Source organism: Salmo salar, chromosome ssa01, assembly GCF_905237065.1.
Source record: "Salmo salar chromosome ssa01, Ssal_v3.1, whole genome shotgun sequence".
Lineage (NCBI taxonomy): Eukaryota > Metazoa > Chordata > Actinopteri > Salmoniformes > Salmonidae > Salmo > Salmo salar.
The window spans coordinates 153,724,727-153,741,505 of NC_059442.1; the positions used below are offsets into that span (position 1 = coordinate 153,724,727).

At 41.9% G+C, this 16,779-nt stretch overlaps 1 protein-coding gene across 27 annotated transcripts in view; it reads left to right on the forward strand.

Annotated features, from left to right (window-relative positions):
- LOC106568736 (formin-binding protein 1) overlaps positions 1–16,779 on the forward strand; it is a 115,123-nt gene that overhangs the window by 19,660 nt on the left and 78,684 nt on the right. Inside the window, exon 1 of one of the 27 annotated variants that reach the window (XM_045692396.1) lies at positions 11,856–12,121. The exons of 24 other annotated variants lie outside the window; for them this stretch is intronic. In XM_045692396.1, the coding sequence (XP_045548352.1) occupies positions 12,083–12,121 (39 nt within the window). In that variant the 5' untranslated portion in view covers positions 11,856–12,082. Of the gene's footprint in view, positions 1–11,855; positions 12,122–12,749; positions 13,111–14,864; positions 15,131–16,779 lie in introns of those variants that run through there. 2 more of the 27 variants (XM_045692413.1, XM_045692392.1) reach the window with 2 other exon arrangements.

A 16,779-nucleotide genomic window follows, 5' to 3' on the forward strand; every position in this document is an offset into this window, starting at 1 on the left:
AAGTTTCTAAAACTGTTTGAATGGTGTCTGTGAGTATAACAGAACTCATATGGCAGGTCAAAACCTGAGAGATTCCTTTACAGGAAGTGGCCTGTCTGACCATTTCTTGAACTTCTTTGCCCTCTCTATCTTTTACAAAGGATCTCTGCTCTAACGTGACACTTCCTACGTCTTCCATGGGCGCTCAGAGCCCGGGAAAAATCTGAATGTCGTCATCCCAGCCCCAGGCTGAAACACATTATCGCCTTTCTCAAGTGGCCGATCAAGGGACTGTGGGCTTAGGCGCGTGCCCTGGCCGCCCCCGTCTTTGTGATTTTTCCTCTGTTTGCCGAAAAGGAGATTCCCGGTCGGAATATTATCGCTTTTTTACGAGATAAATTGCATAAAAATTTATTTTAAACAGCTGTTGACATGCTTCGAAGTACGGTAATGGAATATTTAGAATTTTTTTGTCACGAATTGCGCCATGCGCACGACCCTGATTTACCATTTCGGATAGTTTCTGGAACGCACGAACAAAACGCCGCTATTCGGATATAACGATGGATTATTTTGGACCAAACCAACATTTGTTATTGAAGTAGCAGTCCTGGGAGTGCATTCTGACGAAGACAACAAAGGTAATAACATTTTTGTTATAGTAAATCTGATTTTGGTGAAGGCTAAACTTGCCGGGTGTCTAAATAGCTAGCCCGTGATGCCTGGGCTATGTACTTAGAATATTGCAAAATGTGCTTTCACCAAAAAGCTATTTTAAAATCGGACATATCGAGTGCATAGAGGAGGTCTGTATCTATAATTCTTAAAATAATTGTTATGCTTTTTGTGAACGTTTATCGTGAGTAATTTAGTAAAATGTTAGCGAATTCCCCGGAAGTTTGCGGGGGGTATGCTAGTTCTGAACGTCACATGCTAATGTAAAAAGCTGTTTTTTGATATAAATATGAACTTGATTGAACAAAACATGCATGTATTGTATAACATAATGTCCTAGGTGTGTCATCTGATGAAGATCATCAAAGGTTAGTGCTGCATTTAGCTGTCTTCTGGGTTTTTGTGACATTATATGCTAGCTTGAAAAATGGGTGTCTGATTATTTCTGGCTTGGTACTCTGCTGACATAATCTAATGTTTTGCTTTCGCTGTAAAGCCTTTTTGAAATCGGACAGTGTGGTTAGATAAAGGAGAGTCTTGTCTTTAAAATGCTGTGAAATAGTCATATGTTTGAAAAATTGAAGTTTTGTATTTTTGAGGAATTTGTAATTCGCGCCACGCCTATCATTGGATATTGGAGCAGGTGTTCCGCTAGCGGAATGTCTAGATGTAAGAGGTTAACAGCATCTACCCCCAAGCCAAAAGACTGCTGAACAATTGATCAAATGGCCACCCAGACTTTTTACACTGCTGCTACTCGCTGTTAACCTGTCTGGGCCAGTGGGACGCTTGCGTCTCACCCTAATCAACAGCCAGTGGAATCGCGTCGCGCGAAATGCAAAACCTCATAAATGCTATAACTTCAATTTCTCAAACATATGACTATTTAACACCGTTTTATAGATACACCTCTCCTGAATCGAACCACGTTGTCCGATTTCAAAAAGGCTTTACAGCAAAAGCAAAACATTAGAATATGTTAGGAGAGAACCCAGCCAGAAATAATCACACAGCCATTTTCAAAGCAACTAGCATGCATCACAAGTACCCAAAACACAGCTAAATGCAGCACTAACCTTTGACAATCTTCATCAGATGACAATCTTAGGACATCATGTTACACAATACATGCATTTTTTGTTCGATAAAGTTCATATTTATATATAAAAACAGCATTTTACATCGGCGCGTGACATTCAGAAAATCTTTTCCCTCAAATGCTTCCGATAAATCAGCGCTACAATTTACAAAATTACTATTCGAAAACATTGTTAAAATGTAATATTGTCATTCAAAGACTTATAGATTAACATGTCTTGAATGCCACTGCTTTGCCAGATTTAAAAATAACTTTACTGGGAAATCACACTTTGCAATAAATGACGTGGTATACCCAGCAAAATAGGCTAGGCTATACATGTTGGAGCCATCTTGGAATGATCAACCATCAAAAATACTATTGTAAATAAAACCTTACCTTTGATTATCTTTATCAGAAAGCACTTCCAGGAATCCCAGGTCCATAACAAATGTAGTTTTGTTCGAAAAAGTTAATCATTTATGTCCCAATTGTTAGCGCGCTCCGAAGGCTATTGAAAATGTACCGTGCTGAGTAGGACTTGTCGTCACGAATGTACAAAAAAAAAATATTTAAGTTCGTTCAAACATGTCAAACGTTGTATAACATAAATCTTTCGGGCCTTTTTCAACCAGAGCTTCAGTAATATTCCATGGGGACGTTTGCATTGTCTTTCAAAATGTTTCGAAAGGGGAAGGTAGCCATGGGCGGCGGCGTCATAATGGTAAATGGCCCTCCACCTGTGACCACTTTCCACGGCCTCTCTTTCAATCAATTTTGATAGTAGGAGACTCAAACCACTTTGTAAAGACTGGGGACATCTAGTGGAAGCCTTAGGAAGTGCTAAATGATTCATAACCCCCTGTGTGTTTCAATGGCAAATGTTTGAAGTGATATCCACACATCAGATTTCAGTTTCCTGTCAGGAATTGTCTCAGGGTTTTGACTGCCATATGAGTTCTGTTATACTCGCAGACACCATTCAAACAGTTTTAGAAACTTTAGGGTGTTTTCTATCCAAATCAAACAATTATATGCATATTCTAGTTACTGGGCAGAAGTAGTAACCAGATTAAATCGGGTACGTTTTTTATCCGGCCGTGCAAATACTGCCCCCTATCCCCAACAGGTTAATTATCTATGCATAGTCACTTTACCCCTACCTACATGTACAAATTACCTTTACTAACCTGTACCCCCGCACATTGACTCGGTACGGTACCCCCTGTATATAGCCTCGGTATTGTTATTTTATTGTGTAACTTTTTATTACATTTTTTACTTTATTTAGTAAATACTCAATTTCTTGAACTGCATTGTTAGTTAAGGGCTTGTAAGCAAGCATTTTACGGTAAGGTCTACAGCTGTTGTATTCGGCGCATGTGACAAATCAAATTTGCCTTGATAACCGGACCATCTTAAATAGTACTTGAGTACCCCTGCTATAGGCTTACAACACATAAATGGCTCCTAGCCTCCCATGCATAAGGTTTCTGTCACTAACACTAAAACTGAAACTAAATATTATAAAAACTGAATAGAAATGTTTTTACCAAACTGAAACTGAATAAAACTAGTAAATCAAGTCTGAAAACGAACTGAAACTGAATTGAATTTCAAATAAAAATCTAAAAACGTATAGAAATAAAAACGAATAGAAAATCACAATCACATAAACCATAATAACCTTTGTATAGGGTGTCAATTTGGATACACAGTGCTATCTCTGGACAGCTGGACTTCTGGGCAGGGGTGCCAATGTTGTGATATTACATTCAGTGTTAACCTATCGCTTATGTCCATTAAACACCCATTTGCTCAGCATGAGTGCTAATCTGCAGCAGGGCAGGGATGGAGGCTGACAGCTGGCTGTATGTATGGGCCTTGAGGTTGAGTCTGATGTTGCCCCGATCTATATGTAAAGTAGTAGGACCACTAGCTAGCATTGGGAGGCCTACAGTCACAACACAGGGCCTGCACAGTGCATCTGAGAAGATGTGGAGTAATCTGAATCACCCTCCCATATCACCCACCCACCTGAATGTTATTAAGCTCTAGCAGATCAGACCCTGAACAGAGACCCTCTCTAGAGTATTGGAATGCTGTATGTGTTCAATATCCTCATATATAGCGAGACCCTATAAGCCTATAGTTCAGTATGCTTTAAACGTTATGTTTTTAACCCACTCTCCATCTATGTAGCTCTATCACATAGTTAGTTGAATCCTAGAAATGTCTAGGACGCTATTATGTAAGAAATAAGACCATGATCTCTTCCAAAAAGAACAAACTCAGAAAATCAGCTCTAAGAACAATGGCTGATGTTTGTTCTTTGGCCATATGTAGTAATCTCAGAGAGAACGGTGGCATTTGATTGGGTGGTGGGGTAGCTGAGGGGTCGGCGTCAGGCGAAAGGGGTTGTAATCAGATTAATAACCACGTCAACCAGGTTTCTACTGAGTCATGTAATCTCAGAGCCCTGGGCATTCTGGGTAGCCTAACAGCTGGTAAAGTTATAGACTGATCAGATTGGTTCTGGAAATCTTGGGTTCTACCTTTGTCCCTGTGGTTCTTTTGATTCTTTATTTTTTAAATGTTTATCTTCAGTCTATTGGACTTACTGTTGTCATCAACAAAGGACGTCTTGGTCAACTTTTATTCTTGATCAATACCCTTTTCTTCCATTCATAATCCACCTTCTGAAATGGATTAAAGTCCTTTGTGGTTTTTAACATTCTCCTGAGTTGCTGTACATGGACCATGAGCATGTTGCACAGGCGGAGTGAGATGAGAAGGGCCTTGGAGCTTAACCCAGGGATGGGTGCAGGGCCAGGGTTGAACCATGACACCCAGCAACTGAACCCGTTTGAGGAGTACCTGCAGACCTTACTGCAGATGAAGATGACTAGCTCTGTGAGTGTACATCAATACCTGGTGATTCCTTCCCTCAGCAGAGTGATCTTCAACATCTCTGTCGTACTTAGGAGATAGTTGCACCTTATTTCCACAGTCCGTACAATAGCTTTACACACTGTAAAACCATGAAACGTGACACGTTTATAACTTAAACATTAGGCATTTAGATTTGCTAATAAGTGTTCTTATCTTAAACACAGGCGTTTACAATGCAAGATTAAACATGATAATCAGATTTTTCCAGTCAGTTTCCAACCAGGAGAACACCTGAGTATTCAGATTTTAAACACTAGTGTTTACTTTCCCATCATCCTGTTTAGAGTGCATTTAGTCATTAGAAATGTATGTGACATTCCATGGTTTTATTCAGATCAGTGTTAGGAATTACAGTATGAAATTCACAACTAAATGTTTGCCACTATTAAATTAACTGTCTAAAATATGCTAAATGCTCTGCAGTTTTGCATTAGGTTTGCTAATTTAGTAGCTACTTAGCTATCTAGCAAGTCAAGCATTGGCTTGGTAACAGCAGAGAATCCCCTCGCGGATCAAGAGCCTTGCTGGCTAATATTTGTTATGTGAATGCAGCAAACTGTAAGTAGCATTTTTGAGTTACTTGTATACTTGAATAAGTTTAAGTCACAAACTGTACAAAATGTTCACAATGCACTCGTTAGCATTTTCTATGGGATTTTACATGTACTTATTAGCATTGCTAACCTTCGTATTACAGAGTAGCAGTTAGGTTTGAAAACAGTGCCCATTGTGTTCTGTGCCAGTATTACCAAATGTCCCAGTATGGTACAAGGTTGGTATGAAAGTATGACAATCTGGATACCCCCCAAGCCAAATGATTACCTCTAAATATTAGTTTAGTATACAACTTAAGAAATGTCAGATTGGAGAGGATTGTCACATTTTCTTATTGACACAACTTAACATATATGCTATCAGACTCAAAAAAAATGTGCAATTCGTTCGTTTTTTCCTTTCCCTTTTCATTAGTTTTTCGTAGATGTCCATTTTGTTTAAAAGTATGATACTGTTGTCTTAGGCCTACAAGGCCCTATGTAAAAAGGGGAGGTCACAATTCTGTTTGTACACTTGTTAACATGGATATGCTTCTTAATTAAACCCACTTGAAACAAGTCATTACACTTCAACATTATCATGGCATTTCATTGTTATTATTCAGGTTATTACTTAACTATTAATCTACAAGTTATGAAATGCCAGGTTGGAGAGGATCTATCGCATTTTCGTATTGACACAACATTAAATAAAAAAATAAGTAAATCAGATCATGACGGAGTCAAAATAAAGATATATGCCTACCTTGTCCCTGTCTGTTGGCTTTCCTGCAAATACTTAGACTCACAAATCCATTCACACGAAGTCTGATTTTTTTGTTTTTTAATGTTCCTAAATATTTGCGGAACGTCACAAACCCTGCTGCCTCGTCATGTGATGGCATTGGCATTCAAAGAGAGGCCGTTATAATGAGACAAATAATGTAGCCTAAGCTACTGAAAACAGGCCATTTACAAGATTCAATCATGACAGGAGCGTTTGATTCTTATTACAGAGATGGAGTTCAGATATGCTACTTTTGGAAACTTTATGAATGGACATACTGTCCTATAGAGAGAATCAGTGATCTCACACACGCACACCCCCATAAAAGTACCCGTCAATCAAAGCCACCAGTGTATGACAGACATGAGCAAATATTTCAATTTTTTTATAAAACGTATAAAAAAACCTCAGCCTACCTTAGGCTTTACGAAAGTAGACTACAAGAGAATGAATTGACAAGAAAAGGGGAGAGAGACAGCTAGGCAATAGTATGAAATTGACAATCATTAAAATATAAAGTAATACATGCAGCATGTCCATAGCCTATTTATCAGCATTGATTAGTCTATAAATTAAGTGAGGTGAGGAACAGGTTTGACTCAACACTGACCAACATTTTAGAGGGTTTGACTGACTGAACAGTGGTGTGATTTTACAGTGTAATATCTGAGATAAAGAAATATGCAATCTACGTTAGGCCATTATGTCACTAAGGCAAATGTTTGTGGTGATACTCAATGGTCTAGTGGACAAGTTTGTGTGTGTGTGCACATGCTTGTGTGCCGTGTGTCCGTGCATTTGTGTGCATACGCAGTTTGTGTGTGTGTGTGTGTGTGTGTCCTCGGCCCAGGGGTTACTGACTTCTCCTGTGGAGAGTATTGTTCCCACCCAGTCCGGTGGACAAAGCCTCTGTGCTTGGGACCCGGGTCGGCATCTCCCACTAAATATTTGTCCTTGTGGTCGGATGCCCACTCTCGTGAGACACACTGAAGAAATGCATTGACATACACAGGGCACAGAGGAAATCTGTTATTTTGCTCCATTGTGTGCTGTAGTTTATTAGACAGGCCAGGTCCAGAGCTTCTGTTGGTGCTTGTACTGTAGACCTGCTAGCAGCGATGGGATATTCATTGGGGGGGGGGGGTTCTTCTCAAGAGCAGATAAATGGATGACTAATGAGTCTGTCCTACATAACCAACCAACCAATTAGGGATATTTTGTGCATCAGAGACTCTCAATGAGAGAGATTCTTAGAATGACCTCATTGAAAAACCCCTCTCTCCTCCCACTTCTGTTAAATAGATATGACATTTAGACTATAGGAGATCAAAAATAATGCTGTATTACAAAATTACTTTTCCCCTGTTAGTAAAACAGTGATAATATTGCTATACTGACCTGTGGTCCTCACCGTTGGCTCTGTATGTTTCATTTACTAGATAATAAGTTGGAAGTTTAGCACAAGTGCCAACAGGATAGCCTCTAGGCTACATCATGTGACTTGGTGCACATAGGTCCAGTTCAGTAACTCAGCAACAAGCTGTGGGGAGCTTCCTCAAGATGCTAAAATCAAGATGGGATTTCAGATTATTATCCTGATCTATTATGTCATAGAATCCAAATCTCTCCAATCAGCCTAATATTTGATACTACTGTAGCCTATGTGATAGTTTTCAGTGGAACTACTTATTCCTTCCTTGTAACAAAGACACAGAGTTTGTCTCTGTCCATGTGAACTGACCAGGAAAACCTCTGTGACATAGTTAGGCCTATAGCCAAGGAAAACCTCTGGGCCCTAGTTAGGCCTATAGCCAAGGAATTTTACCTTGTCAGGTCACATGGTCAGAAAAATCTCCTCTTTGCCCTCCCTACACATAACATCTGGTCCATACTTCTATTCTACTATTATGTAAAGGATCACTGACTGAGACAATTACTTCTAAGCCCTCTTTAGCTATTGTCATTTTCCTCCTCTTTAAACCCCTAGCAAAGCATCTGTCCCCTCTGTCCCCCCCACTCCTCTGTTGGGACATCTGGTGTCCCCCTCTCCACGTTTCCTGTGGTGGAATGGTATTTCTGGAGGAACAGTGGGAGACTGCTTCTTAATGTGTTCTGTCTGTCTGCGGTATACCACCAGTATTATTATAATGCAAAGAGACTCCTAAAATAACTTGCTACATACAATTTATAGAATTTCCCTTGTGAAGAAAACATTTAGGCCAGATGATGAGTATATGATAAGTTTGAAACCATGATGCTTTGAAAACACGCCATAATGCGGTAATACGCTGACTATGTTTAGGCTTATCTTTAGCGCCGGATTTAGCACCTGATGTGTGTGTGTGTGTGTTTTTGTGACTTACAGAAACATGTAGGTCCATGACTCTTGCTCATTTGGACAACTACTTAACAGTCTATTAGATTAGGGCTGCCCCCGACAAAAACTAAATCTTAGTTGACCGAAAGTCGTCTGTTCTTTTGGTTTGATGAAATAAGACAAATGCCTCAAGTGGGCGCCAGAGATCTAGATAACCAGAAGAAAAAAACCTTTACCTGACCCAACTGTTCTCTTCCCGCTCGTGCTGGCTTTCACAGATTCTGGCATTATTCTCCTGAAGTTACCGGTAATAGGCTACACGAGGATACCTACACGAGGAGTCGGCAACCTTTCTCATGTGGAATGCCAATTTATCTTACTCTTTCTACCGATCTGCGTGCCAGCTATCGTTTTCATATGCACATTACCATAACAGTTTTATTTAATTTATAATAATGTCTTCGTATCTCAAAATCATTGTCATGTGGTTAATCAAAATTCTTTCCTAATCTAAATGAAAATTATACAAACCTAAAAAGTAACTTCTATTGCCATTGCCAACTATGTAAAAAATAGCCTACCTAAAGCCAGTGAGCTCGGGCTTGGGCAGGAGCTCACCGGAGCTGAGTACCGGCACCTCAATTTTTCTACTGCTTGAACTCCTGTTCCTTTTATAGAATATTAGCTCTAAAGTATTGTGGAGCTCCTGCACCAAAAAATAAACAGTACCAGCACCCAAAATGAGTATCGAAACCTATTTCAGTCCAAGTCAAGCACTGATAAGTAATCAGGTAGGCCTATTTTATGACATTTCCACTGGATCAGAGCATGACATTTTTCCCTTTCACGCTGAGTGGTTATCGAAAGGGAAAGAGCTGGAAAACAATTCAAATACATTGAGGAACTATTTGTAATTCTCAATGGATGTAAAAACATACTTTGCTTGCTTGCTGTTTGAGGTGAGGAAAACAACATTACTTTGAGAAGCTCCACAGGTCATTAGTGGTGGTGAGTTAAGCCAATCAGAAGTACTATCAGATGCCCAAATGGGCACATTTTATATGCCTACATTTGCGTGCAGGCCAGGTAGCCTATAGGCCTACTTATATGCGTGCGTGTCCTAGGTCAACATTGAGAGGAGCGCTCCAAACAAAAGACAATGACTAAATAGACCAAACTTGTAAATGGAATGAAATAAACCAAAACTTGTTTCTCACAAGTGTAGCATAGGTTGTGCACTCTGCAAACAATGTGTCCACTCCGACAATGATAACGGGAAGACTGGAATAATGATATTGAAAGCATTAACGTAAATTACCATAACCAAAGTAACAAACATTATAGATTAGAAATTATAGAAATTAATGGTAAATGTCCTACTGGTGATATATGTAATGGGGAATTGATAGACAGTAACTATCAAACACAAACAATTCACACAATGAAGTTATGAAATAATGAAGGTGCACAAATTGGTGGGAGAGAGCGCATTCTGGAGAGAGAAGTGCATCTGGGCACATGGTCAATCTGACATCTGCATTGGCCATGCAGCATTTTAAGGTGATACGGCCTCAGCCCTGCCGTGCAGCATTTATGGTGATACGGCCTCAGCCCTGCAATGCAGCATTTACGGTGATACGGCCTCAGCCCTGCCATGCAGCATTTATGTTGATGCGGCCTCAGCCCTGCCATGCAGCATTTATGTTGATGCGGCCTCAGCCCTGCCATGCAGCATTTATGTTGATGCGGCCTCAGCCCTGCTGTGCAGCATTTACGGTGATACGGCCTCAGCCCTGCCGTGCAGCATTTATGTTGATGCGGCCTCAGCCCTGCTGTGCAGCATTTACGGTGATGCGGCCTCAGCCCTGCCGTGCAGCATTTACGGTGATGCGGCCTCAGCCCTGCCATGCAGCATTTATGTTGATGCGGCCTCAGCCCTGCCATGCAGCATTTACGGTGATACGGCCTCAGCCCTGCAGCATTTACGGTGATACGGCCTCAGCAGAAGTCAGGGCATTTATACTTCTTCGCGGGGCAGTGCAGAGCTGTTGTCAAGGAAGTGAGTTTGTGTTTTTTACAGGATGTACTGCCCCCACCTACAGTCAACAAATCATGTCAATGCAGAGCTGTACAGAGCCCTCTGCATACAAAATTTGGGAGGCGCATGGCGATGCAGTACGGAGCTGGATTTTACCTCTGCATGCTTCTGGAGGCTGCACAATTGTGTCACACCCTCCATATGGAGCCTCCCACCACATTTTTGGATCAAGCTTGAATTGGCTTTTAGCCTCCGCAATGGATTAGTTCACTGAGATGTTATTAAAACAATCTCGGTAGACCAACAGCCTAACGACCAAACAATCGACCAGTCTACTAATTGGCGTCAGCCGTATATTAGATATCATTCCCATATTTCAGATGACCTGCTATGAACACTGACCCCTCACCTCTCTGGCTCTTCCTAATGGCCTATTGATTTCCTCTTGTGAGTGACTCTGACATGGGATTTTATTGAGAGCACTGACCTGTAAAGATGTGTTGGAGGTAGTTGTAGTGTCTATACAGCCTACAACAAATGGAGCGTAACTTACTGTAGGGTTTGACACAGACCAGTTCTAGCCTGTCATGATTGGAAGTGTCTTTGAGTCAGCCTAATCCTGGCTAGCACCAGCAGTCTTCCATTAGTATGAAAGTACAACAGCAAACCACCAACTTCTGGTTATGTGCCAACAAATGAATCTAAATCTGAATGTAAAAAGCTTATATAGGAGGTTTCTCTAGATCTGTGAACATTACTTGTCCATCTAGTATTTTGGAAGGCTCTGAATGGATGATTTCATTATCTTTCCTTTTATCCTCTTTCACAACCCCTCAGAAAGAGGGGGCACCATGTCAAACATTTCATCAGAGGTTTTTGTCTTCCTTCTTCTAAGGCCTGTCATAGTGAATCATCATGTAACAAGGCTTACAGGACCATTATTATGCAGGTCTTGTTTCTGGCTGTTGAATTGTAGCTCTTTGGTGTTCTGTTCTGACAGAGATTAAAAATAAGCAACCACAGCAGTCCCTCTGGAGAACTGATGTGTCAATGGAATGTGTTTGTTAGTGTGCAAGAGAGAGGGAGGGAAAGAGAGAGGGGGTGGGCGCGATAGAGATTGAGAGGGGGGAGGGAGTACTTCAATGATTTGCAGACCCTATCTGAGTGTTGTTGACCGATCACCTTCAGGGGCCAGTATAATGGGGGCATTGTTACCCTCTACCGCCCCCTGTGGCTTAAGTTGGAAGTCCATACACCAGGATATTACCTTGGGGGCTTTATGCACAATCATTGTATTAGTTTACGGTAGCAACAAAAGTAATCTTTTACCTTTCATTCCATGTTAGAAAAGTGGAAAGTGTTGGGGAGAGGAGGAGTAGGAGGAGGAGAGAATAGGAGGATGAGAAGGAGGTGGTAAGAAGAAGAAGAAGAGTGGTTTGGGATACAGCCAGATAGTCCATTCTCATGCACAGCGGCAGCAGCATTCTAGTGGTGGCTAATGTATTATATAGAAGCTGGCTGCTGTCCACACTGTGTCTGATATAAAAGGCAGAGCAGCCTGGATTATACCAGGAGTGATATGGTATTGTAGCACAGAAAGAGAAGGAGAGAGAGGCGCTATGTCCCATAGTCATGTTTTCATCAGAATAAGACAATGAGACGGTCTGAGGTGTTTTCAATATGAAGGCAGATTTTATATAGACTTCAGAAATTTATTGAAACAATGATGAAGTGTTTCATGAAGCGGAAGCCCAAGATTCTGGTGAGCAAGACTACAAATGCTTTGACTGTCTGCCCCCTCCCTTTTTTCTGCTGGATTGTTGTTTTGATGTGTCAAGGTAATAGAATATGGTGATGTTGGCTCTGTGTGATATTAGCGTGAGCCTTTGACACAGATTCCCTCTCTGTAGTTTTCCTTGATATTTTGTTCCAATGTGCAGTAGCCTGTTATTCAACATTTATTAGCCCTTTTCCGCCTGTGGGAATCGCCTGGCCAAGGGTTTTTCCTTTTTACTGGAAAGCCAGTCTCTCTATCTCATCTCTCTCTCTCTCTCTCTCTCTCATATGAACTAGCCTAGTATTCATTTATTCAGACATTTGTCACATTGTGACTGTGACACATCTTTCGCAGAAGTGTCCCCACAGTCCTGCTGCCGTGTGTTGTCCAGGTAATGAATGAGGTGATGTTGGTAATCATTGCATTATCCTTAGTCAAAGTGGTCCCTCTTCCTCTCCACTCCAGTGCCCTCCCTCTTAATTCCTCCTCTTCTCTCCACTCCACCTCTTTTCCGCCCCCCTTTTTTCCTCTCCTCAATGAATCATTCCCTGTCTCAGGTCCCACTGAGACCACCTCACGCCTGACGGAACATTTAGCTTGCGTGCTCCCAGGCTACGGCTGGTCTCAGATGTAGAGTGTGTGTAGGAGTGTGAATGTCTGTCTCAGTCAGTACTGCATCTCTTGCTCCGGGACCCTCGTTGCTTCCAGACAGAGGAATGCTTCTCTCAGACAGACCAGGGCAGATTTTGGTCCATGTGGTGGAAATGGGGACAAGGAATAAGGAATAACATACTGCTCTTAAACTTCTGAATTTTCTGGGGAATGATACCCTTTCTAACCTAACCACAGTGAGGCTGCCTTAGCTATTACTCTGGGAAGGGGAGGGTTGGACCTTGGTTGGATTTTAATGTTGGACAGGGGTATACCTTTCCCCTCTGCAACTATAGGACACCATGCTGTCTCAACTGAGAAGGGTAATGTGACTTAATTTTTTTTTGCAAAATCCTAATAATTGATGCATCAACAAGATCTGTGTTGGATTCCAGAGGATATCACTTGAAAACATTCATTTAAACACTTATTTTCAAAGTTTTCCTCCTCGTGTGTGTGTGTGTGTGTGTGTGTGTGTGTGTGTGTGTGTGTGTGTGTGTGTGTGTGTGTGTGTGTGAGGGTGTGTGTGTGTGAGGGGTGTGTGTGAGTGAGGGGTGTGTGTGAGTGAAGGGTGTGTGTTGTGTGAGTGAAGGGTGTGTGTGTGTGTGTGTGAGGTGTTGAGTGAAGGGTGTGTGTTGTGTGAGTGAAGGGTGTGTGTGTTGTGTGTGTGTGAGCGAAGGGTGTGTGTTGTGTGAGTGAAGGGTGTGTGTTGTGTGAGTGAAGGGTGTGAGTGAAAGGTGTGTGTGAGTGAAGGGTGTGTTGTGTGTGTTAGTGAAGGGTGTGTGTTGTGTGAGTGAAGAGTGTGTGAGTGAAGGGTGTGTGTGTGTGAGTGAAGGGTGTGTTGTGTGTTAGTGAAGGGTGTGTGTTGTGTGAGTGAAGGGTGTGTTGTGCGTGTTAGTGAAGGGTGTGTGTTGTGTGTGTGTTGTGTGAGTGAAGTGTGTGTGTTGTGTGTGCGTGTTAGTGAAGGGTGTGTGTTGTGTGAGTGACGGGTGTGTGTTGTGTGAGTGAAGGGTGTGTGTTGTGTGTGTGTGTGTGTGTGAGTGAGTGAAGGGCGTGTGTGAGTGAAGGGTGTGTGTGTGTGAGTGAAGGGTGTGTGTTGTGTGTGAGTGAAGGGTGTGTGTTGTGTGTGAGTGAAGGGTGTGTGTGAGTGAAGGGTGTGTGTGTGAGTGAAGGGTGTGTGTTGTGTGTGTGAGTGAAGGGTGTGTGTTGTGTGTGTGAGTGAAGGGTGTGTGAGTGAAGGGTGTGTGTTGTGTGTGTGAGTGAAGGGTGTGTTTTGTGCGTGTTAGTGAAGGGTGTGTGTGTGAGTGAAGGGTGTGTGTTGTGCGTGTTAGTGAAGGGTGTGTGTGTGTGTGAAGGGTGTGTGTGTGAGTGAAGGGTGTGTGTTGTGCGTGTTAGTGAAGGGTGTGTTTGGGTGCAGTGAGGTGTGGAGGATTACTTATGTATTTGGAGGAACAGCATTATGTGTTTCTATGGTGAGATCCTGTTGAGTCGCTGCTATACAGTGTTTTAATGAACCAATCACTGTGAGGAGATCTGCTGAATCTAATTGACACAGAGGCGGACAACAAGCGTTGAGCACTTCCTCAGGGAAGACGGGATGAGGAGAAAGAGGGAAGAGGAGAGCATGCTGTAGAGAGAGAGAGGGGGGAGTGACAAAGAAAAAATATGATAGAGAGGTAGCTACTAGGGCATCTTTTTTAAATCAATCGAATAGCCAATTGTTTTGCATCTCACGTCTCTTCACATGAGTGGGTGGGTGAGTGGTTCATGAATGTGTGGTTGTTGCAACTGAGGGACATTTGTGTGAAAAGACCCTCCAACTGAATCTTGTCCTTGTTTGCCCTAGATGGCAAACATCCATGTTTTATTACAGTACCAAGCTACACTCCTGGTTTTGATGCTTTCATTCATCCCTACATTAACACTCATCATGTATTAAACATGTGTTGGCCTTCATGTTGGCTGTAGCATTATGTTCATTGCAGCAATGGTACAGACTCTGATCCACAGTCCCCCCCCCAAAAAAAGACCGAAATGTTGAGCATCAAGCACTTATGCTAAGCTGTTCAAACCACATCCACTTCCTGTGTCTGAGGCAGCTAGCTGTAGCAGTCAGGCAATGTAAAACGAGGGATTACAGCAGCACAAAGACACCCCCACTCAGAACCCTGTCGAGTTCATAGGACTGGTCTGGGACAGTAGCTCAGTGACAGTTGGGGAATATACTGCATGAAGTGCTGCAGGCAGCTTTGGTTGGGTTGAGGACAACAGACATTGGGTTTGGGTTGAGGTGGACTACAGATGATGGAGGAGAGGATGGGGAACTGTTGGAGCTATACCAAGGTGAATGTAAAACTAACCCTAACCAAGCTGTATCGTCTGTGTTCCTTTGCTAGTACTGTCAATGGACGGAGACGCATCATTGCAAAATGTTCTGAGGGGTAGGCTACTCGAGTGTGTGATCCACTACAGTAGGGCTGTTTTTGGTAGGCTGTTGTACAGTGCAACTGTTGTATATGGACTAGCCTGTTTGTAGTGTAGCCTATTTCTATTCTCAAGACATTTTGGCTGAAATCAGGTGTTTTAATAAGGTAATGGATAAGGCAACATTATGCAGCATCATTAAGTTTTTCCGTATTCTACACATGCTTGGCCTATATGACAGAGGAGAGACAATGCATAGAAACGATGAATTTGACAATCATGCACCTTTTTGTTCCTGTTAGACTGTACAGTACTGACGAGGGACAGTGTTTAGGCGGAATAACTGTATTAAGCTATGAATAATGTACAAGGCCATTGTGGGTTAGGGTACTCTAAAATTAGCCTACAGTTGAAGTCTTTACTTGAGTGAAGGAGACTGAATGGGTTTCTGTAAATGGTGAAAAGTCCCTCTGAGTCGGGGCCAGTTCATCGGTGGAGGTGTTTCTGCTTGTAACCAAAATAGCTTACAGCAATACTACAGGGTTACAGTGTTTATGCTTGTAACCTCAACACTGCATAGCTACAATGTTTCTTCTTGTAACCTCAATACTGCATAGCTACAATGTTTCTTCTTGTAACCTCAACACTGCATAGCTACAATGTTTCTTCTTGTAACCTCAACACTGCATAGCTACAATGTTTCTTCTTGTAACCTCAACACTGCATAGCTACAATGTTTCTTCTTGTAACCTCAACACTGCATAGCTACAATGTTTCTTCTTGTAACTTCAACACTACATGATTAGTGTTTCTGCTTGTAACCAAAGTACAGCAATACTACAGGCATCCATTATCCCATAGAGGACAATGTGTGTCATAGCCACAATATTAGCTGTTTATGAAACCCCCAAACCTCACAATGACATCAAAAACATGAATTACACCTATCAATAAGTCAAGCATTTTATCTGATTGGTGGCTTTGGCTGGTTAGTCTCTTTTGGAATCGGTACAGCTAGCTCCAAGAAGGACTAGGCACTAAGGTAGAAAGGCCAGCTTGTTCCACTGTTAAATTCAATTACCTGAGCTCTTTTTATTCGACCCTATTAGCTTATTAGAAGGCAGGTGTGCCAAACAGACTTGGATAATAAGTTAGATGCACTCTGCCATTTCCTTGTTGCTAAAATTTGAATAGTTTGCCTAATTTCAGTTTATGTGGCAAAACAATCAAGTAGTGTAGAGAATTATGGTACCACCTAAACTGCTGTGAAATACCTTTTTGTCACGCTCCTCTTCGTCTGAAGATATGGAGAAATCGCTGTCGGAAAAAGTGGACCAATACGCAGTGGGTTGCGTGCTCATCATATTTTATTTAAATGTGAACACCACGAAAAAACAAGAAACAATGACCGACAGGAACAGTTTTGCAGGCTATATACAACGCAATGCAAAAACAACTACCCACAAACTACAACCAAAACACAAACCTATATATAGGACTCTCAATCAGAGGCAACAGAAAACACCTGCCTCCAATTGAGAGTCCAACACCCAATTACTTAGACATAG